Source organism: Gobio gobio, assembly GCF_949357685.1.
Source record: "Gobio gobio genome assembly, chromosome: 15".
NCBI classification, from domain to species: Eukaryota; Metazoa; Chordata; class Actinopteri; order Cypriniformes; family Gobionidae; genus Gobio; species Gobio gobio.
Genome location: NC_137108.1, coordinates 45,161,293 through 45,178,211, shown reverse-complemented (window position 1 = coordinate 45,178,211; position 16,919 = coordinate 45,161,293). Strand labels below are relative to the sequence as shown.

At 37.8% G+C, this 16,919-nt stretch overlaps 1 protein-coding gene across 4 annotated transcripts in view; it reads left to right on the top strand.

Annotated features, from left to right (window-relative positions):
- The window catches only part of phldb3 (pleckstrin homology-like domain, family B, member 3), a 35,704-nt gene that overhangs the window by 7,937 nt on the left and 10,848 nt on the right, over window positions 1–16,919 (top strand). For 3 of the 4 annotated variants that reach the window (XM_079837890.1, XM_079837891.1, XM_079837892.1), the window contains exons 3-9: window positions 5,453–5,601; window positions 7,244–7,354; window positions 7,432–7,569; window positions 7,664–7,792; window positions 9,404–9,571; window positions 11,121–11,231; window positions 16,748–16,849. In XM_079837890.1, the coding sequence (XP_079694016.1) occupies window positions 5,455–5,601; window positions 7,244–7,354; window positions 7,432–7,569; window positions 7,664–7,792; window positions 9,404–9,571; window positions 11,121–11,231; window positions 16,748–16,849 (906 nt within the window). In that variant the 5' untranslated portion in view covers window positions 5,453–5,454. The remainder of the gene's footprint in view (window positions 1–5,452; window positions 5,602–7,243; window positions 7,355–7,431; window positions 7,570–7,663; window positions 7,793–9,403; window positions 9,572–11,120; window positions 11,232–16,747; window positions 16,850–16,919) is intronic. The other variant, XM_079837893.1, reaches the window with a different exon arrangement.

The window sequence follows — 16,919 nt, the reverse complement described above, 5'->3', positions numbered from 1 at the left end:
AGTGCCTGAACTCACAAATGCGCAACAAGAATCATCAACAATTCACTCCTAAACCTTGTGGAAAGCCTTCCCAGAAGAGTTGAAGCTGTTATAGCTGCAAAGGGTGGGTCAACTCCATATTAAACCCTACGGATTAAGAATGGGATGTCATTAAAGTTCATGTGCATGTAAAGGCAGGCATCCCAAAACTTTTGGCAATAGAGTGTATATAAATAAAGAGACTTATATATAACATATATATCTAAATAAAGAATATATATATATATATATATATATATATATATATATATATATATATATATATATATATCTAAATAAAGAATATATATATATATATATATATATATATATATATATATATATATATATATATATATATATATATATATATAATATATATATATATATATATATGTATATATATATATATGTGGGTCAAAGACAAGACGTCACAATTTTTGTGTCCGCATCAAATTATGTTTACAAAAGTCATTTTATATACATAAAAAACATGTTAAATGCAAGTAAACTGTCTACTTTACTATTTCAAATAACTTTTGTCCAAATAAAATGTCAACATTTAGGGGAAATAATGTTCCAACGTGTAAAATTGTCATTCAGCGTAATGGTCCGGACTTTGATTTTGCCATTACATCTTTAAATAAATGTATAAAATAACAAGTAAAAAAATATATTTGTTTTCTTGGCATTTTCAAATATGTGTTGGCTGTGTTATATTAAAAGGACTATGTCTTACTTATTTTTTTAAGTATTTAAATGACATGGGGACTTTTGTCCCGAAAATCCAGTGTGTAAGAAATCATTCAGTGTAACAGGATCAAGAAGCCATTCTGAAATCATATAAAAAACAGATAGTCATTCGACAGTCTGTGACATCATCAAAAGGCCCCCTGAAGACCATGTGGTGCTGCAGAAAAGTGAATTCATTGCTCTTAAATATTTGATAATTTCACCTTTTCATGGTGTGGTATCCTAAGTTATAAAACCGCACGTCATTCAGTGAAATGCCAAAAAAACATTTATATTGTTAGAATTTTTGAAAAATAAGTTGGTCAAGCTCACTTTTATATATAGATGGCCAGCTTATGACCTGCAATATAAGCTGAAGTAGAAGTTTCGTCATTCAGGGTAATGCTTTTTTCATTCAGTGTAACAGATATATTTATGTAAAAAAATTAAACAATATACTTATTCTAACCTGTAATCATTAAAATATATAAAATAATGTGATCATACAAAATGTTATTATATTTTCAATGATTTTCACTTCCTTACAAAAACTTCTTGCTGGCAAATGGGTAAACCATTTGTGGTTTACCCATTAATTAGTATTAATGGGTAAATAAATTAGTATCAAATTTCATTTTGTACATGATAATTATTTAATATTTTTTATTATTATCTTATATTTATATTTTATATTAGGCTGCCTTCTAAGATTAGCCTGGTCCTACCAGACTCTCGTACATTTCATTTGTACAGAGTCTGGCCACTCTCCATTGACAAGCATTTACTTCCTTGAAGGCGGGTACTCTGTTGAAGTTTAAAACTATTGGATCTGCCCAGAGCCACTCTGGATCTGCCATAACCAATCATTAACGTTTGGTCATAAGTCGACGTATGTCATCTCAAACTAGAGCACAACATCAACGTCATCGTTCTCAGCCACTCCCTCTGTTCGCTGATTGGACCGGTAAAAATTTGTTTGGAGAAAATCTAAGAATATACCGCAGTCCCAGACGAAGTACTGAAGGAAAATGAAAATTGAACTGAAGTATGTAGGAGGGCGGAGCCAGGTTATTCTAAGATGGCCTGTTTTAGTCAAAGTGCATATTTTGTATGATTTTATATATTATATATTTTATTATTATATTATTATAGATTTTATATATTAAAATATATTTTATATTAGTCAAATTGTAAGGTAGCATTGCATATATCTTTTGCAGAGAAGGCAGTCCTATAATACATTGTAATAATGCCGCGTTCCAGGCAACCCGTAACCCGTGTTTTTCCAACCTTCTACCCGTGAAAGTGCACTGGAACGGCAGTCAAACCCGTGACTTCCCACCTGTGAACTCGTACTAGATCGATGTACTCCCAGTTACGAGTTCTGACGTCACGTAGCCCGCGAAACACCAATGGCAGCACCTACGGAATATGCCGTGTTTATGAAACAAATAACGTAAAATAAAAGGTATAACAGCTTCTCGTTCCGTATGCGCCGTTTTTTCTCCTCCGTTTCCCTCAAATAAGCAAGGAGTAAGCACCTTTGGCGATAGAAACAATTGTAAATGAGCATAAGCCCCGTACTGTCCGCCATGCTTTAGCTACCACAATTCCTTGCGCTCAGGCAGTTTGGCGTGACTTTGCCTGGAACGCTACAAAGTCGTGAGTCGTGGTTTGACTTACGGACTCAAAAAACCTTCCTGGAACGCAGCATTAGTCTGTGTGTTTATCATCTCGACAATATCTCGACTACTAAAAACTTCTGGGTCTAGTTTTAATCAACAGTACATGTAGTAAATATACATACTAAAACACCTGCTTTTGTCATGAAGGGCTAAGCTAAAATCCTGTTCAAACAAGCTATTGTGTGTCTGCTTTAGTGCGGCTGTGGTTATTCTAGGACTCCAGTCTCTCTCTCTCTCTGTGGAAATATGAAACCAGCCTGTGACATTTTAGAAGCCACTTCCTCCTCCAGAACTCTCTGTGTCAGTCTGTGTTTGGAACTCCTCATATCTGAGTTTTATATTTATCCGCGTGGCTCCAGCTCTCTGAATCCTAATAAGGCTTGGGCATGGGCAGGACTGATGGACAGGGCAGAGAGAGGGTGGGAAAGGGTTTGGACAATGGCGTACCGAGAGGCTGTTCCCACACTCAGCTTTGTCCGATTAATGGCGTAAGAGGGCGATACGGGGTGGAGAGAACTGAAGCTCACAGACGGGCAAATACAAAAGCTTCAATGAACACACAGAGTCCATTTACAGTGAACTGTGGCCTTGTTGTATGGTATTGTGTCAAAAACACCTGAACAAGCTAGAGAAAAACCCGCTGTCACTATAAAGCCATTGATCTAGTGTCTTTCATCTTCACAGCCTTTCCTGTGGTTTGTTGTAACACATCTTACCTGAGAATTAAGAGCTGTTATATACAAAGTTTTGCTGATTAATCTAATTAAGAAATTTGCAGAACACAACATAAGCTGGTTACCAGTCATGTGCATCTTTTTAGGAAAGGATTTCACTTTTACCATGTTCAATACATGTTGGCTTGAGCATCTGTCATTTGACCCTTATTTGCAGCCTCCCATGAGCCGGACTGAATTACTGTAATGTGTAGGGCTGTAATCTCCCAGTCGATTAGTCGATTATTGGTCGATACGTTCTGGCTCGACCAAAATTTTGATTGGTCGATTTTTTTCAGCGTTCATTTCATTAGTTTTTGCCGCGTTCATTTCATCAGTTTTGCTGCGCCGCGTTCATTTAATCAGGTGGAAAGCACTAATTGCTAATGGGGGTGTTTTCAGAGCACCCCTGTTTCACAGGTATCAGTCTGCCTTCAGAACACCCCCATTGTTTTCACTTCTTTTGGATTAGCCCAACCAACTGGCGAAGAGAAGTCTCTCGCCGGTCCTTTGTTTTTCATTCCCGCTGGCTCAAACGCACACCCATAGCGGTAAACTTGAGGAACGCCCATCAACATACATATGAGGGGAAGCGTCACAACACCACGCTTCAGTCGTGCCGCAAAAGTGGATCTGTACTGTCCGTTTTGCCGCGTTCATTTCATCAGTTTTGCCGCGCCGCGTTCATTTCAACAGGTGGAAAACACTAATTGCTAATGGGGGTGTTTTCAGAGCACCCCTGTTTCACAGGTATGAGTCTGCCTTCAGAACACCCCCATTGTTTTCACTTTTGGATTAGCCCAACCCACTGGAGAAGAGAGACAGATTGAAGAAGGCTAGTTTTCTGTAACTTATATTATTTATTTAATCGTGAGAGCGTTTTTTCTGCTCTTGATCTGGCTTGTTTAATAAATATTCCTTTTTTATTAAAGTGGACGTGCCTTTTGTGTTTAAGAGTAAAAGCTTTAAGTTAATAGTCTCTTCGTGTCTCAGCCGCGAAGCTGAGCTCAGCTGAGCTCCTAACGTTCGAGCTGCACAGAGCGGCTGAAATTATACTGTCTGTCAGTTATTATAATACATATGACAAAAACAATTGTCTAAATTATGTTGCATATTCCTCAAAAGTTCTTGTGATGATATCTAGTTGACAATAGTACTATATTTTGGGAAGTCATAGGCTATGATATTGCACAGGTGCACTTGATGCGACGCTGTCAGAGCTGACAGACTCGTGTGTCAGACTCATTTCAGTGCAAAATAATCAGCTCAAAAACTATTTAAAGGTCCCATTCCGCATGATCCCATTGTTCAAACTTTAGTTAGTGTGTAATGTTGCTGTTAGAGCATAAATAATACCTGTAAAATTATAAAGCTCAAAGTTCAATGCCAAGCGAGATATTTTATTTAACAGAAGTTCCCTTTCAAAGCCTACAGCGAACGGCTGGCTTGGACTACACCCTGGTACTTCCTTCTTTAATTACGTCAGTAGAGCAGTAGAACAGACTAACCTCCGCCCACAAAGAAACGCGAAAAAGGGGGCGCGGTCTTGTTGCTGTCCCACGTGGAGAAGCGGACGTGTCGCGTGGAGAAAAGGAACTGTTGCGTTGAGTGTGTTTATCGCCATGTTGTCGAGACGCTGTTATTTTCATCCAGGAGTCAAATCACCTTTGTTTGGCTTTCCCAGGGACGCTGTAGAGATTATTGAATGCATACATCTCTCCGTTAAGAGGCGTGACCTTTCCAACGTGCGCTAAGCTGCTGTCGAATCATAACACAGGAACTGCTGGCACGTGCGCTAAGCTGCGGTCGAATTACAACACGGTAAGCGCTTGCACAATCAGAACTCGTTACGTATTTCTGAAGGAGGGACTTCATAGAAAGAGGAAATCACCAGCCGTTTTTAGGACAGTGGAAACAGCGGTACACAGATAAGTACATTGTGTGAAAAATACTGTGTTTTTTTACACGCGAAACATGAACACATGTTATATTGCACACTGTAAACACAATCAAAGCTTCAAAAAAACACGAAGAACGGGACCTTTAATATACTGCAAATAGCCTACTAGTTTTTTATGTTTATTTATAATTAATTTATGCAGACAACAAGGCTACCAAGTACTGCGCACAGTGCGCAGCTAATTAATTTAACTTTTTTTTTCCTAACGTCATTTTTAGTCGATTTTTAGTCGAAAATTTCAGGACTCCAGTCGACCAAGATTTTCTTTGGTTGATTACAGCCCTAGTAATGTGCCAATGTCCCATACATCCATACTTAACTAGTCTCCACTCCTGTTTAATTAGACATGCCCAGACACAATATGGATACACAGAGGAGCCAGTGGGAGCCTGTCCGAAGATCCCCGTGGATCATGCGAGTGGCTGTTGAACAAAGCCCCGCCTCTTCAGGGGCGGAGTCAGACACAGAGGGCAGCAGCACAGAGAGCGAACAGGTAAAAATGATGCTGCCTTCTAAGATGCTTTCTTTTAGCCAAAGAGCAGATAAAACTGTATATATACTGTATGTGCTGTGGTATCTGGCACCAAGATGTTAACAGCAGATCCTGTAAGTCCTGTAAGTTGCAAGGTGGGGCCTCCATGGATCAGACTTGTTTGTTCAGCACATCCCACAGATGCTCGATTGGATTGAAATCTGGGGAATTTGGAGGCCAAGTCAACTCCTCAAACTCGTTGTGCTCCTCAAACCATTCCTGAACCATTTCTGCTTTGTGGCAGGCTCATTATCTGCTGAAAGAGCCACAGCCACCAGGGAATACCGTTTCCATGAAAGGGTGTACATGGTCTGAAATAATGCTTAGGTAGGTGGTACATGTCAAAGTAACATCCACATGGATGGCAGGACCCAAGGTTTCCCAGCAGAACATTGCCCAAAGCATCACTGCCTCCGCCGGCTTGCCTTCTTCCCATAGTGCATCCTGGTGCCATGTGTTCCCCAGGTAAGCGACGCACCCGGCCATCCATGTGATGTAAAAGAAAACGTGATTCATCAGACCAGGCCACCTTCTTCCATTGCTCCGTGGTCCAGTTCTGATGCTGACGTCCCCACTGTTGGTGCTTTCGGTGGTGTACAGGGGTCATCATGGGCACCCTGACTGGTCTGCGGCTCTGCCGCCCCATACACAACAAACTGCGATGCACTGTGTATTCTGACACCTTTCTATCAGAACCAGCATTAACTTTCTGAGCAATCTGAGCTACAGTAGCTCGTCTGTTTGATCAGACCACACGGGCCAGCCTTCGCTCCCAGCGTGCATCAATGATCCTGTGCCGCCCATGACCCTGTCGCCGGTTCTCCACTGTTCCTTCCTTGGAGCACTTTTGACAGAGACTGACCACTGCAGACCGGGAACACCCCACAAGAGCTGCAGTTTTTGAGATGCTCTGACCCAGTCGTCTAGCCAATCACAATTTAGCCCTTGTCAAACTTACGCTGGACCATTTTTCTGCTTCTGCTAATATATCCCACCCACTAACAGTTGCCGTGATGAAGAGATAATCAGTGTTTTTCACTTCACCTGTCGGTGTCAATGCCTGATCAGTGCGTGTATATATATATATATATATATATATATATATATAACTTTTATTATTTAGATTTTATATTATACTGTCTTCTAAGTTGCCCTCTTTTAGCCAAAGAGTAGATAAGTTTTTATGTTTTTTCATGTTTGTATTGTAGGTAGCACTATATTTTAAGGTGACTTAAAGATGTACTTACTATAGTAACAGTAAAGTATGCATAATTACAAGTAACTAACCCTAAACCAAACCCTGTATGTATTATTTTTATATTTCTATTTTATATTGTGCTGCTTTCTAAGAAGCCTTCTTTTAGCCAAAAAAAAAAAGATACAAATTTATATTATTATATATATTATTTTTTATATTTGTATTTTATATTATGTTGCTTTCTAAAATACCTTCTTTTAGCTGAAGAGCAGATAAGATTTTGTTTCACATTTTTTATATGATCATTATTCAGCTTTGTTCAAATAGACGCTGTCATCTTATAATTAGTCCTTCAACTTACCTGGCGTTTCAACCGCATCTGTCTCTCATTTTTCTTTTTACCAGTATCGAGTCAAACAAGCAGACAGAAACTCAGCAAAGCACCTGACGTCACCCTCGATGGTCCAGCAGCGCATCACAGAGCTCGACCAGCAGAGGGAGGAGCTGAAAATTGAGGTGAGCAAAGAACATGTGTGTTCTCACCAACAACTCGCCGTTCATTGAAAGTGACCCGTGTGTTTGCTCTTCTGCAGCTGCAGCTGGAGGTCGCCCTGCTGCGAGGGGAACTGCAGACAGAGCAGGAGAGACTGCGCAGACACACAGATCAACTGCAGGTGTTGCAAGAGAAGGACAGGCAAAGAAAGAGCCAGCGCTTGGCCAACAGTCAGAAGGTCTGTATTTGCTGTGTTCACAGCTTGATATACACATGAACAATTTCATAAAAAGCCTCATTTGTGTTTGAGCTGAAAAAATGCTTTCCTTCAGGAACGTGTTCAGCTGGAAGAGCAGCGTGTGAAGGTGGAGAAGATGAAGAGGAAGTGTGAAGAAGTGGAGAAACAGATCCCTTCACAGCCAGAAGACCAGCGGGAGCAGATGCTGCTTCAGCTGCAAAAGGTGATGACAAACTAGGGGTGGCCAAAACCGCAGCCTAGATTTTCAGCTTTTCGGAAATAATTGTAATATGCTGATTTGCTGCTTAGTTAATATTATTATTGGTGCTCAATTATTAAAGGAGCTATTATGCAAAATTCTCTTTTATATTGTTTTTGAATGTTTACTGCATGTATCTGCAGTGTGTGTACACAACCACCCTAATGAGGTAAAAATCCATCTACTCCATTTGTTATTTACCCCATAAATCTGAAACTTGTCTCAAAATGAGCCGTTCGGGAATGTGCTCCAATGTGACGTCACATTGGAACAGGCCCCGCCTAGGACTGGCACGAAATCTATCCTATTAGCATAGCTCCACCCCGAAATGAGCTGTACACAGTCCACCATGTTTATCTCCTCGCCAGAGCATTTAACAGCAGCATTCAAGTAAGACATTTATTCTTATTAAAGCTACTAAAGTTATTCAGTCAAGAACAGTGAGTGATTTTCTGTTTTTCTTTTGTTTGATTCATATTAACAGCATATATAGCAGTAGGTACTGTATGTTACACTGCTGTCACTTTAATACACAGATCTAATATACACATGTGATTTATTTTCTCTACTGTTCACAGACATAACCAAACATAACAAACCAAAAGATTTGTGTTTTTGACATAACCTTGTGTGTATTTGACAATTTAAGTGCAATAAGATGTGAAAGAGAACTTAGTTTAATACTCACTGGACGTGCCGTCTGGCATCCAGCTTTCTGTGCGAGTACTTCAGGTGTGTGCGCTCAGAAAACCATATATCAGACGTTTAAACTGAAGTAAATAAAAAAACTTTCATGATGAAGAAGAACTGCAATGTCACATGACCGTGGCCGCGATAGAGATGATAATCAAAACCAAACAGATGTTTATTTTTGGCAGACTATCTGGATCAAGGCATGCCACGAGCTGTACAGGCCCCGCCCTCTTCTGGTTGGGGAGCATCAGCTCATTTGCATTTAAAGATACATGCACAGAACAGAATGCTTTTCCTTCCACTCAAAATGGGCATTTACAACATGGTAAAATAAATGATCTGTGGGGTATTTTGAGCTGAAACTTCACAGATACATTCTAGGGACACCTGAGACTTTTTTATTATCAATATTGAAAACAGTTTATGCCAATTAAATGCATCCTTGCTGAATAAATTATTAATTTCTTTAAAAAAGAAAAAAAACATGCTTTCCACAAAAATATGAAGCAGCACAGTTTTTTTCAACATTTTATAGAAACGTTTTTCAGCAGCAAGAATAGGTGTGTCTGACTTGACACACAGCTCAGCACAGCGCCGCTTCAAGTCAAACACACATACAGAATTCTGAAGGATCATGTGACACTGACTTCTGACTTCAGTCACGTGAGTTTGGGGTCGGGACTATCTGACTGACTGAGCAATGACAGATGGGAAGAGTGTTGTTTTGAAGCTTTAAGTCCTTATTTTTGTAATAACTTTTGTGCAGAGAAACAAAAGCATGAAAATCTCCACTGACAGATTACTGCTGCATGAATGGTGAAAAAACGTACTCCCTTATACTGTAGATTTGAAGAATTTCGTCTGTATGTGTTTTTTTTTCAGGACAAGGATGTGCTGGAAGCCACAGTGCGATCTTTTGAAGACATGGAGTTTCACATTCTGGAGCTGGAAAGCGGTATAGAAGACGAGAGAGAAGGAGAGAATGGAGAAAGTGAAACGGTCATAGAACGAGAGATAACCAGAGTACAGCACACGCGCAACACATCTCAGGTGAGCTAAACAATTTTGTTTTATGAATGCAGTTTATCTGAAGTTTCAGTGTAGTTTAACCAACAACTCGTCATGAACATGATCATTTACCATGTTTTATACTCCTGTCTTGTAGAAACTAATGCTTCTCATTTTATTTGCTTAAAAGTTCATGTTTATGCCAGTTCATGCCAGTTCATGCCAAATTAGAGTTGTGTGGCGGTTTGTTGCAGTTTTCCAATATGAATGCTAGATTCCTGTTTAATGGAACGTAGTGTATCTTCACTACACATTGTTTACCACATCGGACACTCATTGGCTGTTATACAGTAGAGGCAGACCGCCACACTGAGCATGAGCGTAAGTATTGCTCATGCTGACAGACCAAACAGTCACATGATACTGTAAACAAGGTAATTACATCAGGGGCCACAAAAGAGAGAGACTAGAGACTGACTAAAAGTGAGACACTGAATTGAATCGGGTTTCATGGAGTTCTATGGTTCTATGGTTCTATGGTATCTGCAGTGCAACTCCTATCAACTGCTTTAATCCATATTAAGATTATATATACACAAAAATGTGTGTGTGTGTGTGTGTATTTATAAAAATGAATAATATAAATATTTTTTTTATTTTAAATATTGTTTTATGTGCTATGTATATTATATTACAATATTGTTGCATTTTAAATAGTAATGAATGCTATTCAAATTAATAATTTAAATATATTTTTACAGTTTTACTGTTTTTACTGTAATTTTTTCAATATTTTAAACACAATTTTAGTGCTATTAGTATAAATTATATACTAAATTTATTATATACTAATACATTTATTTCACTCTCACACACACACACGCATGTTTTTATGTTATATATATGTATTATGTATATAACATTTAAATTATTCATCATACATTTAAACAATATTCATACATAGAAAAATTTTTATGATACATGTTTGCAATGATGCAATTAAATAATACAAATTAATAGCACTACAATTGATCTATGTAATTTAAGTGCTATTTTTATAGCTTTTAAACAATTGTATTTGTTTATATTTGTATATCTACAGTATACACAATTTATATGTATATATATATATATAAATATAAGAAATATTGTAATTAAAAGTAAAAAAAAAAGCATTTTAATGTATTTCTCAGATGGCAGGGGGTGGGGGATAAAATAGCAGCAGGTTGTCCGTTAACCATACACGTGTCACATCCGCATCATGAGCGTTTAGTGTCTATTGAGTATAATAGGAGTGATCTAGTTTTGGTGAGAGCGTCAGAGCAGTGCATAGGTGCTCATTGACTCAGCTGCTGCGTATGACAGATCTCTGACCCTGACCTGTCAGCTCAATGTGCCGGGTGGGCGGCACCACGCTGACTTTCCTCTCTCTCTTTGAGCATATTATGCCATCAGTGCAACATACCAAACCAAGTGTTTCATCATGACTCCTTAACACACCAGACTGAAGCTTATTACTGAATGTGTATGTTTCACATGAAGTTTCTGTTCATGCTGAAAATGTTTTAATGATCACGTCGTTGTCTTGCAGGAACGAGTCCAGCAACTAGAAAATCAGCTGAAGGAAATGGAACAAGAAAAGGATAAAACTTTGAATTCCCTCAGGCAAGAGAGAAAAGAGCTGCTCCACAGGTCCCAGAGGGTAAGACGTCCTACATGCTTCTTCTTCAGTAAAAGGGGACGGTTTTATATGTTCTGAAAACGTGCGTTCTGAAACTGTGTCTCGGGTTCCTCCTTCAATGTGTGTCTGTGGGATTTTCTTCACCTGTTTTATGGTGCAGCAGGTGAAAATGGTGTGTCTGATCACTAAGCAAAGTACCAGAACACCTCTCATCAACCAGTGCTGTTATCGTTACACAAAACTAAAAATACTAAAAAACATTTACATAAGTTGTTGCTATAAATTAATTGTTTACAGAAGGAAAATAGAATATAACAAAACATTATTTTAAGTTAGTTACAAAGGCAAATTTTCTTTTAGTTTAAGTTGAAGTATATTAAAATGTATAAAAATTAAAGGTTACACTTGGTGACGTAGTTGCACGTTACTACATGTACTTACTATAGTAATAACAGTAAATTATGCATAATTATAAGTAACTAACCCTAAGCTAAACCCTAACCGTAACTCTATAGTAAGTACATGTTGTTATGTACATGCAGTTACTACAACTATTAACTACGTCATCTTAAAATAAAGTAACCAAATTAAATATTAGTTTTTCATTTTATATTTACATTTCATAAAAAAACAGTAACACTTTACAATAAGGTCTCATTTGTTAACATTAGTTAATGCATTAACTAGCATGAACTTACAATGAGCAATGTATTTTTACAGCATTTATTAACCTTTGTTAATGTTAGTTAATAAAAATGTTCAAGTTCATGTTAGTTCATGGTAGGGCTGTCTTCGACTAAATATAGTTTATATTAATTTAAATATATACTGGAGGGAATGTGAGCCTTTAATAATATATAAGCATAATACTGTTTATAGCCTATTCCAAGCTCAAGCGCACACGTAAAGTTTACCGCAGCAATGATTATAAATGTCGGGAAAAAATTGCAAGGAGACATTTTAAAGGGGGCATAACACACACAGTTTCTGACAATCTCATGTTAATGTTGAGTACCTATAGAGTAGGATTGCATCCTTCATATCTCAGAAGAGTCTTTAGTTTGATCATATTTATAAAAGACAGATACGCTGTACTGATTCTTTCCGAAAACAGCCGAGCTTGTGGAGGTGTGTCGTGGGTGGAGCTAAAGAGTCACAAGCACACAATACACACACACACATCATGACATTATCCCTGGATAATTTTTGATTCACTATACGTATATGTTGTTAACATTATATGCACTTACGCTCCGATTTCCAACAAAACAGACATTTGATGCAGTTTCACTCACTGCCTGCGGTTTCAACTCATGACCGGGATCTTTTATCACTGGGACCACTCCATCTTTCAGTTTCAAACTATCTGCAAATCCAGCGTCAAACTTGTTTATAAAACATTCGTCACAGAAATCTTGGGAACAAACAATCATACTTGCATTACTCTGTTGCTGCCTCGCAAAAACAAACTGCTTAATGCTGGGTTCTTTGAGAAGCTGAACAAAGTTATCTTTCCCTCACAACCAAAAACACACTTCTTTAATGACATTATTGATTACGTGGTCTAAAAACAAAATGACAGCGCTACCGACGACTTCTGTAACCCGAACGCCTAAACAGTCATGCAGTAAGCGCACTATACTTTAACTTCCACACTCTGCAAACACTTGGATATGCACCTAATAATAGCGCACATTTATCTAGGTTAATAAACTTTTGGTCGACTAAGCCTCTTCTCGTCGACTAACGTTTAGTCGTATATTAGGGTGCAGCCCTAGTTCTTGCTGCATTAAAAATGTTAACAGATACAACTCTTAAACTTAAAAATGTATTAAGACTAACATTAAGATTAAAACATGCTCAATCAGCTCCCTAGTTCAGTAATCAGGCCACTGATCAAGGAGTCAAACAGTTCCTAAATGCATAATTAATCAAAAATCTATTTTACGGGCTGTCTCAAATAACAAAATCCTTCCAGTGCACTGAAACTTTCACTCCCTAAAAAGTCCCACAATGTACCTTGAAAACCAGGGCACATCGATGCTCACTATGTTCCTATACTGTAAATTCTTATACGCGGCAACTCAATACACATAATTAGATGTTTTTAAAAAAACAGACCGTTATTTAATTATATTTCAGTGTAAACATACATTGTTATAAAGGCAATGAACATAATCTAACTAACATTTATAATAAATTTATGGTTGAAATGTTTCAGGGATATGGCACAATCAAAGTATTTATAATATTATACTTAAATAACATAAATAAATGATGTCAAGTCACCTTTATTTATATAGTGCTTTATACAATACAGATAGTTTCAAAGCAGCTTTACAGTGATATCAGGAAAATGATGCATTTCAGCTGTTGTTCAGCAGAAGTCAGTTCAGTGTTGATTCAGTTCCGTTGTAAAGATCATCAATTATTAAATATTAGTTAATTTAATCTATAAGCAGTTCTGCAGAAAACAGTGATGTCATCGTCCATCAAAGTTCAGTTCTTACACAACAGCGTCAGTACAGTCTGATCAATAATATTGTTGAATATTAAGTGAATAAAAGTCATAAAGATATCTGTACTGCTGTTGTTCATAAATACCAGGAGTGACGTCTTACATCGAGGACTTTGTCATGTCGCCGGAAATAGAGTCATCAGTGTCCCAATGTGTATAAAGTCAGGGTCATTACTGTCCTTACCAGTGCCCGAAATTGTGAACACGATATACTGATTCACTACCTAGGGAGCTATGGAGCTGATTGAGACGAACACGTATTATTCATTGTTAGTTCATGTTAACTAATGTAGCTAACTAATGTTAACAAATGAAACCATAATGTCAATACATACAGTTATGATACTAAATAACACTGTACTCAACAAGAGGAAGAGGACGACGCACACTCTCAGCTTTAATACTTAGTGCTAGAGATTAGTTATGTTATAGTGATTATGGATACACTAGAGTCAAGGAAAAAGTAGGTGGAGGAATGAATTACAGATAGGGAAGAGAGAGTCAGAGAGGGCAGGATTCCCAGAGAAGGGAATGACCAGAGGAAGTGTGAGAGAGGACAGAGCGATAGAAAGCAGATATCCTACTGAACTCAACACACGTCTGGTGAGTGTTTCTGTCTGTATGTACTTCAGGAGATGTATATCTGCTCTGTTAAATCAGATTCTGGCACGCAGATGTGACTGATCAGGAAAGATGGAGGGAATGTGGGGAGGGATTTTCACACAAGACAGGATTGAGAATAAAGCAGCTGTTAACTGGTAACATGACGGACTGTCTAACTGAATTATGACTGATTTGTCTGTATGTACGGTCTGTAGGAATGTTCCTCGCAGTCGCTCATGTGTCTGTGAGTCAGAGGGTGGGATGGATGCTTAACTTAAAGCTGCAGTACTGTTTAAATTCTTAACTACTCGGATTAGTACTAAGTCAGGAATCACTAGTACAAGTACATATAGTACCTCAAAGGCCCTGTTTGCACCTGGTATCAAGCGTTTTGGTCGATCGGATCACAAGTGGACGACGCTAAATACAGGTGTAAACTGGGTCTAAAACTTTTTGAGCTTGTCCATTTTTGATCACTTCCAGAGAACGCATTCTCTGGCTGGAGACCCAAGTTTGGTTTGAAGATGAAATGCATACCAAGCACAATATTCTCTCACCAGTCCTGATTTCTAACACACACTCACAGCGTTTGGCTTGATCTTGCGTCTGTCAGAGCAGAAACGAAAGCTGCTGCTCTCCGTGTGTTTTTCTGTCGTCTCCTTTTGCGTTCATATGAAAATTGTGCAAGCTTATTTTGTCCATCAGATCAAAAGATCTGAAAAAGCCTATAGACCCTCCCCACGAAGAAATCAGGACAGAAGTGGTTGAAAGTGGACAAAAGAGATGGATTAAAACACCAGGTGTGAACGGGAATGTGTCTCTCTCGTCTACTTGTGATTCAATCGACCAAAAGGCATCTTAATACCAGGTGTAAAACAGTGTTAAAGTTGAGCTTGTGTGTTGTCCTGCAGTGTTTGTGCTCCAGACATGAATGATTCCTCAAAACATGTGTTTTGCTGAGGACAGTGTTATTTTTGTATCATTACTATATTATCTTAAAGGGGCTATATGCGTTTTTCTGAAATTTAAACTCGCGACTGACACCTGTGGCCAAAAAACAGAACTGCTCTTATTTTCTGCTCGCTCTCGCAGCGGTGGTGACGTCACATCCGCAGACAGTGCGGGAAAAATCCGACCCGACAGAAAATAGGAAAAATAGGATACAGGCTTATACGTGCACCCACTGTGAGCGGACAAGGTGTCAGTATGCTCATCAGGAGATGTTTGAGTCATAAATGGTAAAATAAAAAGGCTATTGTTACGTTTATTTTGGGGAAAAAGTTGCATATAGCCCCTTTAATATTTATTTATATTTTGCATTAGTTTTTATTGTTATATTTTCCATTTTAATTTGAGTAATTTTGTTGTGTTTTAGTCATTTTATTAGTTTTTTTAATATCCATTTTTTGTATTTTTTAGTTTTGTTTAACGATAACAGCACTGGTTGATGAGTTGGGTTTGTACTTTACTAAGTGATCATATTTCTTTTCACCATTTTCACCTGCTGCACCATTAAACAGGTGAAAAAAGTTTCACACAAGACGAGACGAAAACACCTAAAATCACCCAGAATGCCCTGACAACCACCCAGAACACCCCAGTATTGTGGCACAAGTTATGTAGCAACTTGGTAGCAATGTTTTGTTTACTTATAAATACAAAACGCTGTTTTAAAGAGCCATAGGAAGTTCCTAAAATGTGTAATTAATCAAAATTCATAATTCTCTTCTGGGTTTTATGATTACAAACAGCCTTCTAAGATACCTTCTTTGCATGTATCCATTATGGATAAGGATGTCCCATAATGCAGGGGTTCACAAACTTTCTTTTGTCAGCCTTTGACCTAAAATATTTTCTTGAAGCCCCCTCTGAAAATTTAAGTTAATATTTTAATAATTTTACATCACATTTGCATGTTCATGTTACTATGGTGGGGGTTATTGGTCACATGACATGCAAGTAAACAAATACTATATGTTATGTTTTTGTATTCATAATTTATTTTAATTTTAAATTTGTATTATTTAATGTATATTATTGAGTTGATGAAAATCTAAAAATAAGTACCTAAAAGTATCGATAAAAGTAATTCAATCTAATTTAAATGATTGTTTTACCCAATATTTGTTTGTGCTGTGTCACATTTCACAGTTGTTGCCTATGTAACTGTGTAAACAACATGGCTGTGCACTAGGTTTTAGAACAGAGCCTCTTTCCTGTATGAATGTATTTTAATGGCTTATTGTGATTATTTATGTTTAGGTTATTTATTGTCTTAATAACTGCAGTTATTATTGTCTTGGAAACTTAATTTTTTTGTTTAATATTTACCTCTTTATGTAACTAATATAACAGCATTGGTCCGGATGTTTCTCTCAACTCACATGCTAAACATCAAGGACATTTGCCTTTGTAGAGTTTGAAAGAGAAGAAGCCACTCACTGATTGGTCCAACATCACTGGATCCACCCCCTGCATGATGTCACTCAGCCCTCTCACCATTCACAAAGCAGCACAGGTACACCGTGAATGTGCATCAGATGGTTTGACATCTAGACCTTTAGTGGTCAGCACATTGACTGTGTTTA